This window comes from Marmota marmota, unplaced genomic scaffold (genome assembly GCF_001458135.2).
Source record: "Marmota marmota marmota unplaced genomic scaffold, marMar, whole genome shotgun sequence".
Classification (NCBI taxonomy): Eukaryota; Metazoa; Chordata; class Mammalia; order Rodentia; family Sciuridae; genus Marmota; species Marmota marmota.
This window is the reverse complement of record NW_026000242.1, coordinates 764,959-783,836: the sequence shown is the minus strand read 5'-3', so window position 1 is coordinate 783,836 and position 18,878 is coordinate 764,959. Positions and strand designations below refer to the sequence as shown.

Sequence of the window (18,878 nt, the reverse complement as noted above, 5' to 3'; positions counted from 1 at the left end):
TATGGCAATATGTAAATCAATGGATGTGTAACTGATGTGATTCTGCAATCTGTATATGGGGTAAAAATGGGAGCTCATAACCCACTTGAATCAAAGTGTGAAATATGATATATCAAGAACTATGTAATGTTTTGAACAACCAACAATAAAAAATTAAAAAAAATAGCAAAATACCATTCTAGTTGATTTTAAAAGCTATATAACTAATGTGGTCATGACTATATTGTATGAATTCAGGGTAGATACATTACTCAATGGAAGAGAATAGACAACCCTAAAATAGACCCACAGAAATAGATTTTTCTCTTGAGCTGTGTTGAGTTCCAGTGAGCATGAATTTTGAAAAAGGTGCAAAATTTATTCAATAGAAGAAAAAGAATCTTTTAAATAAATGCAGTAGAGGGATAGGACATCTATAGCTAAAAAGATTAACCACATCTTAAGTCACCTTATCAAAACATTAAGCCAAAATGGGTCACATATATATATACAAAGCATAATCTACAGAGCTTTTAGAAAAAAATGGGGTAAAAATTTTAGGATATAAGGCTAGGCAAAGGTTTTAGATTTGACATCAAAAGCAAAGCATGATCCAGAATTGGGAAAATCTCATCAAGTAGACTTCATCAAAATTAAAAACTTTTGATCTACAAAAGGCCTTATTTAAGGATTAAAAAAGACAAGCTACAGGCTGGGAGAAAATACTGGTAAACCATATATTCATTAAGGGATTTATTGGAATGTATCTAGAAAGTAAGGAAAAAACGCTCAAAGCTCTGCAGTTTAAAAATTACAAATCTTGTTAGAAAATGGGCAAAAAATATGAAGACACAGTTCATGAAGCACCACAACAAAAGTGCTGAAGAAAATATCATTAGCTATTAGGGATGTAAAAATTAAAATCCAAACAAGATACCACCCATGAATGGCACATAACACATGAAAAACAATCCATATTATTTTAGTTATTAGCATATGCAAATTAAACCTAAAGAGAAATCCATTATAAAGGCTGACCATGGTCATTTTCATGACTGGAACGACTGAAGAAGCATTGGTGTGGGGAACTGGACCTCTCCTGCACTGCTGTTTGCAGTATAAAATGGCAAACACTTTGGTAAAAAACTATGAAGATGTAAAAAAGTATAATTAAACATACATTTAACATATGACACAGCTATTCTACTTCAAAGTATTTGCCTTTGGAAAAAAATCCACATCATACAAAGATTTGTGCACAAGTTTCCACTGTAGGTTAACTTGCATTAGAAAAACTGGAAACAATCCAAATGTTCATCTCCAGGGCAATGGAAAAGCACTGTAGCACATGTGTACAGTTTAATACATATAAAATAAGAAAGGAACCATTTAAATCATACTAATTATACACATTTTGCACTTTCAAAATTGTTTCAAAGTTATTAAATGCACTGTTATGTTTTTATTGTTTTTCTTTTTCGTTTATAATTTGGGAAATTTCTGTGAACCTATCTTCAAGCTCACAGATTCTTTTCTTGAGCAGCATTGAGTTCCAATGAGCACATTAAAACAACTTTATTCTTTATTGAATGTTTAATACTTTATTGAATATTTGATACTTTATTGAGGTATGATTGATATATAAAGAGTTATTCATACATGTTTAATATATACACTTTGATGCGTTTGGATGTAAGTGTATACCTGTGTAACCATCACTAAAATCGATTCCATGAACATACCCATCATTTCCAAAGGCTTTTATTGCTATTTTAGTTAACTAATTAATTAATTTTTATAATAAGAACACAGAATAAAATCTACCTTCAGGCCTGGGAATGTAGTTCAACGATAGAATTGTTGACCAGATTCAATCCTCAGCGCAGAAAAAAAAAAAAAGAAAGAAAAAAGAAAAAAATAATGGAGTGTGGTGGCACAGCCTGTAATCCCAGCAACTTGGGAGGGTAAGACAGGAAGATCACAATTCAAGGCCAGCCTGGGCAATTTAATGATACCCTGTTTCAAATTAAATATAAAAAAGGGTGGGGATGTAGCTCAGTGTTAGAGTACTTCTTGATCTAATGCTTGATGCAGGGAGAAAAAATCTTACAATTTTAACAAACTTTAACTGCAATAGATCTCCCTAACCTCTCGAATACCTAAAACTTGTACATTTTGACGACTATTCTTTCCTTCTCTCCCCACAGTAACCATTCTGCTTCTTTTGAGGAGTTAGACCATTTTTAAAGATTCCACTTGTGAGCTTATGCAGCATTTGTCTCACTGTGTTTTGCTTATTCCACTCATCATAATGTCCTCCAGTTCATTCACAGTAAATGACAGAATTTTTCATTTTTTTTAAAGTCTGGATAATATTTTAATGTTTGCAGATACCACATTTTCTATATACAGTCACCACTGACGGACATTAAGGTGACTTGCTTGTCTTGGCTGTAATAAATAGAGCTGCAGTAAACATGGGATTGCAGGTATCTCTTTGAGGTCCTGATTTTAATTCTTTTGGATATATACTAAAAAATGGGATTGGTAGTTCTGATGGTAGTTCTACTTTTAACTTTTTATATATATTTAATGTATGTACTTTAAGTTTTTGAGAAAATGTATACTGGCTTTTCCATACTGGCTTCATTTATTTTATATTCTCATGAACAGTAGACAACAGTACACAAGGATTATCTTTTTTCCACATTCTCGTCAATTGCTATTGTTATTCTTTTTGATGAGAGGTATGGAGTAATATTTTTATTATGGTTTTGAATTGTATTCCCAGTGATTAGTGGTTGCACAAGGACAACCTGTCTGCATCTTGAGGATGCAGGAATTCCCAGTCCTCTATATTCTTATTAGCGTACACAAAATACTGATCGCTTTGGAGATTCCAAGGATTTTATGTACTCCATGCCAAGAACTGAAGATGAAGAACAAATATATATATATATATATATATATATATATATATATATATATATATATATATATATTATAAACTACATTATCACAATTATATTCAGCACCTCTCTATATATCTGTGGTTATTTGTTTGTCTTTATGGAGAAATGTCTATATGGTTCCTTTGATCATTTTTAAATTGGATTATTTAATTTTATTTGTTATTGAGTTGTAGGAATTCCCTAAGTATTTGGATATTAACCTCTTCTCAAATATATGGTTGACAAATACTTTCTGTTATCTTGTGAGTTTCTTTTTCATTTTGTTGATTATTTCTTTTACTGTATAGAAGCTTTTTAGTTTGATATAGTGCCAATTGCCTATTTGTCTCAGTCCAGTTTCTGTTGCTATAACAAAATACTTGAGTTCCCAACTTATAAAGGAAAGGGGCTTATTTAACTCACAGTTTTGGAGGCCTAAAGTCCTATATAAGACAGCCTTAAAGGTTTAGATTCTGGTGAACGACTCCTTGACTATGTCACTACATGGTGAAGAAGGGAAACATCCATGTGCAAAAGATACATAGATAGCTTCACTTTAAAACAACTTGTTTTTTGAGAATTGAGACCCCTTCAAAACTACATCAATCCACCTGACAGCGTGACCTAATTATTTTCCACTGGGTCCAACTTCTTAAAGACTCTACAACCTTTCAGCATCACCACACTGAAGGCTAAGGTTCCAGCACATGAACATCTGGGAGACACACTCAAGCCATATCCAAATCATAGCTTCATTTTCACTTTTCTTGCCTGTATTTTTGGGGTCTTGTTCAAAAAATTATTGCCAAAACAAATTTCAAGGCACTTTTCCTTATGTTTTCTTTTAAAAGTTTGTAGTTTTGAGTATTGATTTTAGGTCTTTAATCCATTATGAGTCCATTTTTGTGTGTAGTATGAGTACAATTTCATTCTGTGTGTGGACATGCAGTGTTCTCCAACACTGTTTATTGGCACCTTTGTTTAAGGTCATTTGACCATATGTTAATGGGGTTTACATCTGGGCTCTCTGTTTTATTTTGTCTGACTATAAGTCCACTTTATGTAATACCATAGTATCTTGATTACTGTGGCTTTGTAATGTATTTGAAATTAGTGTGAAGTCTCACCTTTGTTTTCTTGTTCAGAATTACTTTGAATACTTGCAGTCTTTTGAGGTTCCATATGAATTTTAGTATTTTTTTCTATTTCTACAAAAAAAATGCCTGTGGGATTTTGATAGGTATGTTAGCCAGCTTTTTATCACTGTGTTCAAAACATTTGATAAGAACAACTTAGAGAAAGAAAAGTTTATTTTGGCTTATGATTTCAGTGTTTTAGTCCATGGATGACCAACCTCATTGCTGTTAACCCTGTGTGAGGTAGAATATCATGGCAGAAAGGACAGTTGAGGAAAGTTGCTCAACTCATGCCAACAAGGAAAGAGGCAGGGAGTGTAGAGAAAGAAAGAGAAAGAGAGAGAAGAAGTCAGGAACAAGATGTACAATACCAGACTGTATGCTTCCAGTGACCTACTTCCTCCAGCAATGCCCCACCTGCCTACAGTTATCGCCAAGTAATCCATTCAAATCAATAATCCTTTGAATGGGTCAGTTCACTGATTAGGTTATAGCTTTCATAATCTAATAATTTCACCTTTGAACATCCCTGCAATCTATCATATGAACTTACTGAGAGGCACCTCATATCTAAACGATAACTTTTAGTCCTAGCTCCCAAAAGCTCATGCCCATCTCACAATGCAAAATACATTCAGTCCATCTCAAAGAGTCTATATAATATTAACAGTTCTAGAACCTCCCAGAAGTCCAAAGTCTCTGAGATTCAAAGCAAATTCTTGGCTGTGGGTCCTTATAAAAACCCAAAGCAAGTTACATATATGCAATATACAATGACACAGAATAAAGATTTCTACTACAAAAGGAAAGAATAGGAGCATAGGAAGAAGGAATGGAACCAAAATAAAACCAAAAACCCACCAGGGAATACATTAGGTCCTATAGCGCCACATCCAGTATCTGGGACACATGGTAAGTGAGATGTGATCTCCAAAGGGTTTTTGAGGCTTTCCCACTTTTCCTTGGTGGTTGAAGCCCATGTGGCCTCTCTGTTACTCTGGCTTTCTCTGCAGTCTGCATCTTTCCTCAGCAGATATTCCATGGTCCTGGCATCTCTTAATCCCCAGGATTTCTGTTTCAACTTGAGCTTCATTCTCAGTTTCATGCCGTCACCCTCTCAGGCACTGCCCTTCAGAATTCCAGCCCTACTACACTTTGCCTTGACTCCCAGCCTTTCTTTTGAAATCTCAGTGGAATCTTCCATGATCCCTAAAATCCAGCACCTTCAATTCCTGAAGAATCAGTCCCACGTGGATGACGACAATTATTGCCACCACTCAAGCAGCAGCTGGGCTTCCTTGGACCATGACTGAAGTAGCCTCTGAATGCCTGGATGGCTGAGCACAGAGAATGAATCCTGGGAAAACAACTTTCCAGATACCATTGTGTGAGCAGGGACACCCAAGTTTTCTTTTCAAATGAGTTTTCTCTTTTACTCAGATTGAACCTGCAATGGATATGGTCTTGCTGATACCTGAGATGCCAATAACGTTATCTTTCCTAGTGTCTCTGTGCAAGGCATTTAGCTTTTCTTTAGTGGAGCTAATCTCTTCAGCAACTACATCTTCCTTGTTCCCTGTTTTATACATGCTTTTCTGGCCAAACTGCAAGGTTTAAAATTTTTTCTTCTCTGCTTTCTGCCCCTGATTATCATAGTAGCTTGGCTGAAAGCTATAAGCAATGCCAGTGCCACTTCCTGAATGGTGTGGTGTCTTGAAATTTCCTTTTCCAGATTAATTAGCCCATCATCTTTAAATTCAACCTCACACAAAGTATCAGGACACAGGCAAAGTGTAGGTAAGTTGTTCACTAGATGTAAGTTGTAGGTAAGTTGTAAGTGTAGGTAAGTTGTTTACTCTAGGCCAGTTTTCAAATGAGTCCTATTTTTCATCTGAAACCTGAGCATAGGATGTAGTGCATGCCAGTCTGAGCTTCCACCAGAACTGTGCATTAAGCTCTGCTTAGCTTAAACTTTCTTCAGCCTGTACTTACAAACTTTTCCAAGTTCCTCCTGCAAACCAATTCCAAAGGCTACTGAACCACATGTTCAGGTTAGTCACAGCAACAATCCTACTTCTCAGTACCAATTTCTGTGTTAGTTTTCAATCACTGTGAACAAAATATCTGGCAGCTACAACTTAGAGGAGGAAAAATTTATTTTGGGTCATGATTTCAGAGGTTCTGGTCCATGATACACCGATTCCTTTGCTTTGGGCTTAAGGTGAGGCATAACATTATGGTGAAAGAATGTGATGTAGGATGATGTTCAGCTCATGGAGCTAGGAAGAAGAAGGAGAAAGAGATGGTTAAGAAGGAAGAAGGAAGACAAGAAGAAGAGGAGGAGGAGGAAGAGAAGAAGGAGGAGGAAGAGGAGGAGGGTGTGAAGAAGAGGAGGAGCAAAAGGAGAAGGAGGAGGAAGTAAAAGAAAAAAGAGGAAAAGAGAGACTCTTCAAGGCAAAGATATATAATCAACAAAGGGCACTCCCCAGTGACCTACTTACTCTAGCAATACCCCATCTGCCTGTAATTACCAGTTAGTAATCCATTCAAATTATTAATCCACTAAATGGATCGGTGTACTGATTAAGTTACTTCTCTCATAATCTAAGCATTTCACCTCTGAAAATTCCTGTTGTAGGGGCTGGGGTTAAGGCTCAACGGTAGAGCACTCACCTAGCATGTGCGAGGCCCTGGGTTCGAACCTCAGCACCACATAAAAATAAAGGTATTGTGTCCAACTACAACTAAAAATAAAATATATTTAAAAAAAAATTCCTGTTGTATATTACATGAGCTTAATGGGAGGACATCTCTTATCCAAACCATAACTATAGGATTTGAATTCAATCTCTATCTTGCTTTGGGTAGTATGGACATTTTAACAATATTTATTCTCTAAATCATACACATAAAATATTTTTCAAATTGTTTGTGTCTGCTTTATTTTATGAGCATTTTCTAGCATTCATTGAACAAGTCTTTCATCTCTTTGGTTAAGTTTATTCATGAGTGTTTTATTTTTGATACTATTGTAAATATTAACTTCTTATTTTCAGAGAGTTCATTGTTACAGTTTTAATGAACAATTTATTTTGTCTGCTTTTATCTATCAATTTACCAATGTAATTTATGAGTTCTAATATTGTATTTGTATGGAATTTTGGGGATTTTATACATATAAGAACATGTCATAAGCAAATAGACAATTTTATTTTGCCTCTTATTATTTGGTTGCCCTTACTTCTTTTTTCTTTTTCCCCCTAAGTGATCTGGCTAGGACTTACTGTACCATGTTGAATACAACTGAACAGAGTGGGCATCCTTGTCTTGTTCCTGATCTTAGAGGAAAAGCTTTCAGCTTTTTACTATTGATTATGTTATCAACCGTGGGCTTGTCTTATATGGCCTTTATTGTAATAAGGTATATTTTTCTGTACTTAGTTTTTAAAAAGTATTTATCATAAAGGAATGTTTTATCAGATGCCTAATTTGCATCTATCAACATGATTACATTTTTATCCTTTTTTAAAAATATTTTTTTAGTTGTAGATAGACACATACTTTTTAAAATTTTATTTATCAACTTTTATATGATGCTGAGGATTGAACCCAGTGCCTCACACATGATGGACAAACACTCAACCACTGAGCGATAACATCAGTCCTATCCTTATTTTTTTAATACGAAGTCTCACATTTTTTGATTTTGGTAGGTTGAATCATCCTTACATCCATGGGATAAATCTCATTTGATCATGGTATATGATCCTATTAATGTGCTTTTAGGCTTTTGTTTGTTAGTATTTTCTTGAAGATTTTTGCATTTATGCTCCTTAGGGATACTGTACTGTAATTTTTTTTTGTGTGTGTACTTTTCTGACTTTGGAGTCAAGGTAATACTAGCTAAGAAATTGAAGTTGTAAGCTTATATATATATATATATATATATATATATATATATATATATNATATATATATTTTTTTTTAGAAGGATTGCCATTAATTTTTCTTTAAATATTTGGTATAATTCACCATCAGAGCCAAAGCCATCAGGTCCTAGATTTTTCTTTGGTGGGAAACTTTTTATTACTGATTCAACTTCCTTACTTATGCTCAACTTTTCTGTTTCTTCATGTTTCCTTGTTGATAGTTTGTATTTTTCTAAAAATTTATGAATTTCTCCTATGCTATCCAATTTGTGGATACATAATTTTCCTAGTTGTTTCCTATGAAGCTTTCTATTTTTATAGTACCAATTATATATTCTTGTTAATTTATAACTTCATTTCTCCTTTTTTTCTTAGTAAATACTGCTAAAATTTTATTAAATTTCTTTAAAAAACCACAACTCTTAGTTGAATTGATCTGGTCTATTACTTATCTAGTCTCTGTTTCAGTTATTTATTCTCTGGTCTTCATCATCCTTCACTCTGCTAGCTGGAGCCTGGGGGTGTACACGCTAGCCTGAGGCCAAGGTTTCTTCAAGTTTAGTGCTAGGGTCCACAGCAATGTCTGGTGCTAATGTCACTCTCCTATCCCATGAAAAGGGTACATATTTGTCTTCTAGCTGTGTTGTCTAGGCTTAGGGGAGAAGTGATGTGTGAAATTTAAGACTGTCCTTACCACACTCTTCATAGTTCTTTGGTCCACCTAGGTGCTATCACCTGGATTCCTTAGCTATTGTAAATATATTTTTATATATGTTTACTTGTAAATATATTTTTATATATGTTTACTTTTATATATGTTTACTTGTGGGGACTTTGGGAAAATGATAAATTTATGTTGTTATCTTCCTTTTGTCAAGTATGCTTTTCATTTTAATTATTATTAATTATTTGGTCCCTTTCCCCTTTAATTTTCAAGTGAATTTGTAATTGTATAGCTAAACCAAGTATCTTAAATGTCACAATCAAATGCAAAGAAATATCTGAAAGGAGAAAAAATAAGATTAATAATTTTGTTTTCTCCTACAAATATTCTTACTTGGAAACTGTTAGGAAAAGTGGATATGTGCTGTGTTTTATTTCTAGATTCTGAATATTAGATTGAACAAATTAATATTTTAATGATATCTTTGTCTGGAACACATAACAGTTAAAGGGGTCCCAGCTCTTAAGGTTTTTAAAATCTAGTTATGAACATGAAATATTTAATAATTAAATAAAGTAGAATATCAGGTAGTGCCATTATGAAGGCTTACGCCAAGCAAAATAATGGGACTGTCATGCTGCCAGAGAGACAAATATGAAAGATGGAGAAGCAGAATTCAAGACAGTGAAGGATTCTTACTGAATAGACATATATAAAAGTGGTAAGACCGAAATTGAGAAGAGAATAATATGACTGGATTTGCATATCCACAATCTTTTCACATCATCTACCTTTTAATTTCTAGAAGGCAGCCATTTGGCAAGATTGAAGAATGGTGTAGAACAGGACCACAGCTTGCTTTAGAATCATCTCCCATTCTGTATTTGATTCTCTAGTATGTTGCACCTATGCTTGAAGTTTACTCTGATGGGAATGATGAGTTTGCCTGAGTTACTTGTGTTCTTCCTTCAGATAGTTCAATAACTAGAAAAGGGGAGACTAGATGAATACTGCATCAGAAATGCAATTTCTTTCTTTTTCCTTTAAAAAAATGCTGGTTCAGAAACCACATTTATAGAGCACTAGGTCACTATTCAAAAGTCATATAATCCTTGTTTCAAAGATAATCTGCTTTGGTTGAGAGATCCGCCCTAAAATGATTTTGAGAACTTTAATATTACTGGGCAAACAATGGGTGCAGGATTTACCTCTAAGGTCCTATCTTATAACTGAAATATGTGGTCTTTGAAATCGTATGGATTTGAATTGAAATTCTGGCTTCAAATACTATTATTTGCATGACCTTGTAAAAGATATTTAACCATTCTAGGTCTTGATGGCCACATCTGGAAAATGTAAATAAAAGCAAAAATATAGATAAAGCAACTCACACAGTGCCTTGAGGTTGTTATGTATGTCAAGGATGATTGTAGTTTCTATTCCCATTCCTGTAGTTCTGTATTTCTTCCTTAGACACCATCCATTTGAAATGGATGCCTGTCCATCTCCAGTGTCATCACTGAATGTAACAATGATTTTTTTCTTAAGTCTAGGATATTATCATAGCTTATACTAGTCGTTCTATAGAATGGCCTCTCCTTTCCCCCCATCTTCTTTCATTTTCCCCATGATTTAGCATTTAAAAAGTGGCTTTTCAGGATAAGAACATTTCTACAGATAAAGAAGAAATGCATTAAAAAAAAAGGCATGCTGCCTGGTGAATAATAAATTCTTCAGGTTGGCAGTCAAGGTTCCTTTTATCCCAGAGTAATTGAAGGACTCATTTTCAGAAAACTTTTGTTATTTATATGGCAAACTGCTTTAATTAGAACTTTGCATTAAACTTGTCACCTCCAAGACTATATTATTTCTACTAATCAGTATGATCTTAGTTATCTTAATACCTGGAGTAGGAGAAATAAGATAATGGCACTTTCTAAGTGACCTTGGGCAAGTCATTTTTCTCTTTGCAGTTACATTTTTTCATTCTAAAACAATGTGGTCTCTTAAGCTGCATGATATTTTATTTTTATAATTCTTTAATGTGTATTCTACATCAAACAAAATAATTTTCAAAAAAGTATAAAAAATTCTAAAATAGGATTTGAACAACATTTCACGTACCTTTGAGTCGTGGAGCTTAGATTTCTGGGAGAGTCTAAACACCAACTAAATCCAATTCTTTCATTTAATGGGTGATAAGTTTATGACAGTGACATTGAGGCCAAAGCAGGGAAAACGCGGCTGACCGAAACTCAGTTATTCTGATTTTGGCTCAAATGAGTTTCCCTGCTCATTTTGACTCTTGAATAACTGTTTTCCTGGCAAGCAAGTCCGGGGCAAGACAGCTCTGCTTACTGGGGTGGGCCCCTTGCTGGAGACTCCAGGGAACCACGCCAGAGCAGTCTGCGGAGGGCCCGCTTCACTTCTTTGTTCCGCAGAGTGTAAATGAAAGGGTTGAGCATGGGAGTGACTATTGTGTAGAAGACAGCAGGCGCCCCAGCTCCTATCCCACTGGAGCTTGGCTGCAGGTAGATGCAGACAGGCGGCATATAGTACAGGAGCACCACGGTGAGGTGGGCGGTGCACGTGGAGCAGGCCCGCTGCCGGCCCTCGGCTGTGCGCATGCGCAGCACAGCTGCCGCGATGAAGACGTAAGATATGACGATGAGGATCAGGCAACCTGCGGCCACAATGCCAATGTTGGCAAGCATGACAAGCTCATTAGTGGTGGTGTCTGCACAGGCCAGCTTCAGCACAGGGGGAATGTCACAGAAGAAATAGGCTATGTGGTGAGGCCCACAGTATGGCAGGTGGAAGGTGAGAGAGGTATGGACTGCAGAGTGCACAGCACCTGTTGCCCAAGTGATCCCAGCCAGCCCTGCGCACATCCGCCTGTTCATGGCCTCTGGGTAGTGCAGGGGTTGACAGATAGCCAGGTAACGGTCATAGGCCATGACTGTGTACAGGAAGCACTCACTGCTGGCTAGGAAATGAAAGCAGTAAAGCTGTATAGTGCAGCCCTCAAAGGAGATCAGCTTCCCATCCAGAGTCAGCAGGCCAGCCATGACCTTGGGTACTGTCACGGTAGACAAACACGCATCCAGGAAGGACAGGTGGCCCAGGAAGTGATACATAGGGGAACGGAGTTGAGGATCACAGCCCACAGTTATGAGAATGAGGAGATTTCCCATCATGGTGATGCTGTAGATGAGGAGGAAGAGGAGGAAGAAGAGGCTAGGATGTTCAGCTGTGAACCTCAGACCCTCCAGGAAGAAGTGGCTCACCACAGTCTGGTTAGGGTACTCTGTCTTCACTTCCATCTTCTCACATACAGAGTAGGTACTTAACCTCTGCAACAAAACTGAGTTAATAGAGTAAATAGTTGTTTACCTTTCCCCTAATATCATTATCCATCTAGTGATGCCATGGTGGTTTCTCCCATAAGTGAGAAAAAGATAGAATTCAGTTGAAGTTTTGCCTTATTCTTCTGTTTTCTTGTTGCCTGTTCTTTCAGAATAAATCTTTCAAAGAATAATCTGAACTCCTTGTGAAACACATAATGGACTGAAAGGATTATTTTCAGAAAGATAATCCCTAAATTATGGCTATAAGAAAAAGTATTATAAGTCCTGCTTTCATTGAGTATATCCTTTTTTTTGGTATATATTCTAGAATTGTGATGCCTCTGCCCTCCTAATTTATTCAGTCATGCTTTTGATGTGCACAAGCCAGGTTCTTATCATTGTCATCTGGGAGTTTCATCTCACTCTGGGAGAGCTTTGGCTAGATGTTGAGTGCTATTGCATCATCCAGGAACATAGCATCCCCACCTAACCCTCACACAGAGGGAGTTCTCTGCAATTTCAGTTGCCCACAACCCTCAAGTGTATGACAATGAAGCCCTGGAGAGTAGACTGAATAATTACCAGAACAATTTGTTCAGTACATTTCATGCTCTTCCTGTAAAGCTTTGTCTGAAATTTTTGGGAATTGTTTTCCTATTTCTTTCTTGTTGTACCTTTCTTTTAGGCCACAAGATTTCTCTTTGATTCATTCCGTTCTTTACCTCCTAAGCCTAATTAGATGTTGTATTATGTGAAAATTTTCTTTAAACTCCCCCTTCCCACCCCAGTTGTGTCTTCAGTGCCCATGAATTTTACCTAGCACAGCCTATGTTTGTTTATTTATTTGGTGCTGGGGATTGAACCTAGGGGTGCTATAACACTGAGCTACATCCCTACCTCTTTTTATATTTTTATTTTTTTATTTTGGAATAGGGACTTGCTAAGTTGCCCATATTATCCTTGAAAAATCTTTCGGCCTCAGCCTTTCAAGTATCTGGGATTATGTGTGGGCCACCATGCCTACCTGCCTTTGTTTATTTTATGCCTAGATTTTCACAATGGCATTTTATGTGCATTCTCTTACTTACTCCCTAATATAGTAAATGATTCTTTACTGATCTGCATTGCCTATTGTAAGCAAAACTAACCAATATGGTTTCAGCACCATAATGAAAATACAAATAACCGGGACTGAATCAGATCTCAAGGGGATCAGCAAGCTTTTCTTTTATTCTGCAGCAGAGGCATGGGAGGGCTCATTTCTGGGTACGGAAATGGCCCTTGGGTTACGAAGGAGTCTGAGTTTTATAGTTTACAATGAGGGTGAATTAATCATTGGAGACTGTGGACATATAGTTTGGACAGTCCGAGACCTAGTTGTGCAGGTTAAAATTTTAACCAGGAAGGCAGTTGTAAAAAGTTTGAGACTCATTGTCACTGAGAAAAGCTCAGAACTCGGTGTTCACTACTTATCTTCCTTCCTCTGGGACCTTTTGATATCCAGAGCTTCACTATTTGCTTTTCGCCTTCCAGGATTCATGGGCAATGGGAAAGGGTAAAAGTCCAGGGCCCAGTTGTTTCAGTGTCCACCTCCTCCCTTCAAGACCCATTGTGGTTGGGAAGGGGTGAATGTTTGCTTTTGGTGGAGATGCTGGTGGTGAACCCAGGAAAGAATGAGAGTTTGCCCAATGTTACTGGAAAGGATATACTGGGAGAGGTTTAATGTTTGTCTAATTTCCCTCCCTCCTCTGGAACCATACTATTCCTCCGTTTCTCTCAGGGGGATATCTTGTAGGAATATTATTTTCTATAACTCTAAACCTATAACACAGAGTGCATCTATTTGTGAAATTTTGAAAATACCTATAAACTATTTCTTTTATCATAAAAATCTTTCTCCTGAAGTCCCCTAAAGAAACTTTTCTTACCCAAGAATGCTATTTGTTCATTCATTTTCTCCTCTATATGCCACAATCTCTCTCTGATCCCATCATAGCATTCCATGATAAACATAAATGAAATGCTTTAATATCTACCTCCCCAAATGTATTCTCTAGGTTTCATTTTGAAACTTAATTCCTAAGGGAGCCCTTATAAGTATTTTCCCTCACACTAATTTATTAATTCCGGAAGCCTAATAGAAATCTTGATAATTATTAATAATTACCTAATCATGTTCTGCTTTGGAATTTTTTTGTGATCTATGTGTCCTGTCTCCCCATGGGGAACACAGAGAAAGAAACACATTTCTCTATTTTCTCATTAGCACTTTTGAGATAGAACAGTATAAGTAGAGGAAGCTATGTTTATTTGAGTAGCTGAAAGATAAGGATAACGATTGATTTCTCTGTTCCTACTGTCCTTAGGTTTAAAATGTGGATATTGTGATTGGTGGTTCAATAATGTAGCCTCCTGGGTTTCAAGGATTATGGGTGTGTGCTATCACGCCTGGCTCATTTCTCTCATTTTTTACTTGAAATATTTCCACTTCATCAGAACATAAAACATTTGTAAATTAATCTTTAATTTTCTTCCTATGATTGTTTTAGTCTTGGGTGTATATTTTTTGTAAATTAAACTATTCATTATCTTTTTGCTGAAGTTCTCCCAGTTATCGCTTGGTTGACTAAGGTTCATTCTTTAGTAGATTGCATCAGAAGGCTGATAAATAAAAAATTCCTTAAGTAGTTCATGTGTTGAACATTGCTATCATGTGGCCTTCTTCTCTGAAGGATTCATTGACAGAATATAAAATTATTCAGTCACATTTTGTTTCACTGAATTTTGTGAAACATGTTGTTATATGGATGGTTTGCTTTGTGTGTTGGCCACTTTGTATGCTCCGTTGAAGATCTGTTGACAACTCTAATTCTTTTGCCTTTATAAAAGATTTTATCTTGCCAGAGGCCTGACAAATTTATATTTATATTTAAAACAAAAAGTTTTACTAATATCTGTCTCAGAATTGACTTTGTAAAATACTTCAAAGATTGAATTTTTTTAAAAAATTTGTCCATTAAATTAACGTAAACTTTACATTAATTCCCAAAAAGACAGTAAATGAAAGAACATTATAGATTATAGTCTTGTTATCATATGAAGAATTCTATGTGCTTGTTTCCTATGAAGGTCTTACAAGACTTACAAACCTCACATTTCTTACATTTACAATCTTACATTTTTCCAAGTAACTAGCTTGATAAATTCCAGGCCTAGTGATATCTTTATCTCTTCTTTTCCAGAACAATATTTACTGGATACTTAATTATATCAACAGCTTCTTATTAATTTTTTGGTCATGTATTTTATCTCTTTGCTTCCTATGTAAATGAATTTTTCTCAAGATTAGAAATTTATTTGGAATGGACTACAATGTCACTATTTTGGATTTAAACTGAATTCATTTGTGATAAGTTGAACTGAATTGACTCTTCTTGCATATTTTTATGTTTAAACTTGCATTTCTGTTGTTAAAACAGATAGAGAGGGAATTCCCTGATAACACACATTTCTTCTTAGAAAGTTTCTGGTGCATAGCAATCAATAATTCTCTATTATATTTTTTAACAAATGAAACTGAGTCTGTAGAAGATACTGATTCTCTTGGGCTGTATTTGGCCATGAACTTTTGCAACATCAACAGAAGCATCTCTAGCACTTAGGGTGTCCTAAGAGTGAAGGACTACCACTAAGATGCTGACAACATTCTTAGAAGAAATATATCTAGGTGTACTTCAGATGAGTTTGATTATTATTATTTTGATTATCTTGTAACCAGATACATGGCCTGTGGCACCCTACCCTACACTCATACCCCCAAACTATGTAACAAATGCAGAAGTATGCCAGCATATATACTAGCCTACCATCTTAGAAGATCTGCTTCATTAACATCCCTGGAAGTGCAGGAAGGCCTGGTTTATATTTGCAGAGCAAGGAAGGTTATCCTTGATATATCTATATCATTTTTATCAAAGTGAAGCTTTGTTCAAGCTTAGAAGATTAGATATATTCAGGTTATGGCATATTGCACATGTAAAGACTCCCTCATATTAAGGTGAAATTGCTCCCTCAAGTTGAAGTACAAGTTTATCTCCTATGTTAAGCTAAAAGGAAGAGAGAAGGAAATCTGGAAAATCAACTTACTTCCTTGAATTTCAATTTCTCCACAGTTTCATGAGAATAATGATACCTATGTCACAGAATTGTTGTCAAGTTCAAATCAAATGATTTGCATGGAGATTATTAGGATCAACACAGGGATTAGAAGCTATCATGTACATGTAAATGGATGCCACAGAGATGGAACTTTTGTGTTGAAGTTTTCTTATCTTGGATCTTTCCTTCAAGCTGATACCTTTGTTAACAAAGTTTTCAGTGGTAATGAAGGGAGACATAGAAAGTCCTATTTGAGAACAGTTACAATGTGGAATTTTCCAACTTTAGCCTCCCTACCTAAGAGGCCTTTACTCTCTGTGTGAATCCTTCTTTCTCATTCTGTCTTATATCTTCCCAATTACTTGGTGTCCAATCCTTGCCTTGAATTTCTGTATCTGCCCCACATCTGTGCAGGGTGAGGTCAGTGAGGCTGCACTTCCTTGAGGCCTCCCAGCCTCCGTAAAGCTGCTTTCATCTCTTTGTTGCGGAGGGTGTAGATGATGGGGTTGAGCAGGGGAGTGATGACTGTGTAAAAGACAGCTACCACCCCATCCAGGGGTTCCTGTGAGCCAGGCTGCAGATAAATGAAGGTGCAGGGCACATAGTAAACAATGACCACAGTGAGGTGGGCTGCGCAGGTGGAGAAGGCATTGCGACGCCCATCTGCTGACTGGATTCTCAGGATCGCAGCCACAATGTAGCCATAGGATGTGAGAATGAGCATAAAGCATGTGAGGGCCAGGAAGCCAATGTCCACAAAGGTGACCAGCTCATTGATGGTGGTGTCAGCACAGGCTAGACGCAGCATGGCAGGGATGTCACAGAAGAAATAGTCAACTCGGTTTGGGCCACAGAAGGGTAGCCGGAATATGAAACTTGTTTGGAAAAGTGAATGGATGGTCCCTCCCAGCCAAGTGCCAAAAGCCAGGTAGTTGCAGACACTCTGGGTCATGATGGTAGCATAGTGTAAAGGTTTGCAAATGGCCAGGAACCTGTCATAAGCCATGAGTGTGTAAAGGAAGCATTCAGTGCAGCCCAGGAAATGGAAAGAAAAGAGTTGGATTACACAGCCCCCAAAGGAGATTGCCCTACTATCCAAGAGAAAGCCAGCCAGCATCTTGGGGACAATAGCAGAGGAAATGGTCATGTCCAAGAAGGAGAGGTGACATAGAAACCAGTACATGGGGCGGTGGAGCCGGACATCCACCAAGACAGTGAGGATGATGAGCCCATTGCCAGACACGGTGAGGAGGTAGATGACAAGGAAAGTGAGGAAGAGCAGTACCCTCAGCTGCGGTGGGTGGTACAGGCCCACCAAAATGAAGTGCAGCACAGAGGTCTGGTTTCCACTTTGCATTTCTTTGCTATTCACATCTGCCAAAAGTAGTAGCAGAAAGAAAGATTTTATTCCTATAAAATCTCTTAGCATAGCCCATCTACACTGTGTCATTTTCAAATAGTCACACGAGTATCTCAATCTCTCTCTCTCTCTCTCTCTCTCTCTCTCTTGCTGGCTCTTGTTCTTCCTTTTGCTTTCTTGCTCTTTTATCATTTTTTTTCTCCTCTCATTCCCCCAGCTCTTGATTCTGGGACTTTACTTGATTCCAGACAATGGTCTTTGAGGTTAAAGCTAGCTGACTATATGTACAGTGGTACCTCATTATCCACAATTTCACTTTTCAAATTTTCTGTTAAGTTTCTGTTATGGCCCCCCAAATTTTGTTTGTCTTGACTCTTTTGAGAGAGAGGGTAGGGGGAGAGAGAACAAAAGAGAGAGACAGGAAGGAAGGGGACCATTTTTCATGTTTTATTAAAGTATATTATTATCATGCAAAGAATGATAACCATTTGGGGAAAAGAAAGTAAAACTTTACTGAGCAGGCAACAGCTGAGTGGCATCTGAATGATTAATAGAAACTTTTTAGATTTCAGAGGATCGGGCCATTCCTGATTAAAGAGGCTGATGTATAAGGAAATAGGAAATGCATGTCTTATTAGAGCCTGGTTTGTGGAATAGAGTTCTGAGAGACTGCAGAAGTAGGTCACACTGGATTTGAAGACTTTGTTCCCACAGGGTATGCCAGTAAGTTTGGACTTCTACTTGGGCAATGCCGTACCATTGTAAGTTGATAATCAAGGAAGCATCTAGGAAATCACTAAGCATTGCCTCCTGTTTCAAAATGGGGTTTATAGCTACATTTTGAGATATTTTTTAAGTTTCTATGCAGTTTTAACACTTATTTAGGATTATCAAAAAGTGCTGAGTCCCAGAAATCACTCAGAACCTACCAGTCAACTTGTCACTGGGAAAAGTAGGCTCTGTGATGGTAAAATGACAGATCCATGGGCATCTATGGTTCAGGTAGAAGAGAAAGTGTAGCTAGTCGGTGGACATGGCTGTCACCACACTTCCATTGGCCACTAGGAGTCCAGCTGGAAGTCCTGTTTCATGTCACACTTCTGAAGCCTGTGATTCTGAGTTGCCTCTGAGCCTCTGTGAAAGGAATATGCCATTTGGATGTTTGCCCCCAGTTTATAAAGTGACCATGAGAGCAAATATTGGAGGAGAGAAGATGGCATTAGGAAGAATACCCCACATGACACCTCACTGTGCAGGGCTCTGACACTCTTCAGACACTTCCCTGATTTTTTGCTGTCATTGAGGTTGATGCTGTTCACTACTAGTCCTAGGAAAAGAGGATCTTTGTGGTACA

General features: G+C 37.0%; 2 protein-coding genes across 2 annotated transcripts; both read right to left on the bottom strand.

Annotated features, from left to right (window-relative positions):
- Positions 1-11,013: 11,013 nt before the first annotated feature.
- On the bottom strand, positions 11,014-12,003 carry LOC107145656 (olfactory receptor 10S1). The gene has a single exon (XM_015489649.1). It carries the CDS (start codon positions 11,980-11,982, stop codon positions 11,014-11,016), a length of 969 nt encoding a protein of 322 aa, XP_015345135.1. The 5' UTR covers positions 11,983-12,003.
- A 4,573-nt stretch (positions 12,004-16,576) lies between these two features.
- On the bottom strand, positions 16,577-17,559 carry LOC107145966 (olfactory receptor 10G6). Its single transcript, XM_015490027.1, has one exon. It carries the CDS (start codon positions 17,519-17,521, stop codon positions 16,586-16,588), a length of 936 nt encoding a protein of 311 aa, XP_015345513.1. The 5' UTR covers positions 17,522-17,559; the 3' UTR covers positions 16,577-16,585.
- Between the last annotated feature and the right edge of the window lie 1,319 nt (positions 17,560-18,878).

What these genes read in the sequence shown, in the direction of transcription:
- LOC107145656 (XM_015489649.1), bottom strand. Translation starts at nt 11,982, where the DNA reads ATGGAAGTGAAGACAGAGTACCCTAACCAGACTGTGGTGAGCCACTTC.
- LOC107145966 (XM_015490027.1), bottom strand. Translation starts at nt 17,521, where the DNA reads ATGCAAAGTGGAAACCAGACCTCTGTGCTGCACTTCATTTTGGTGGGC.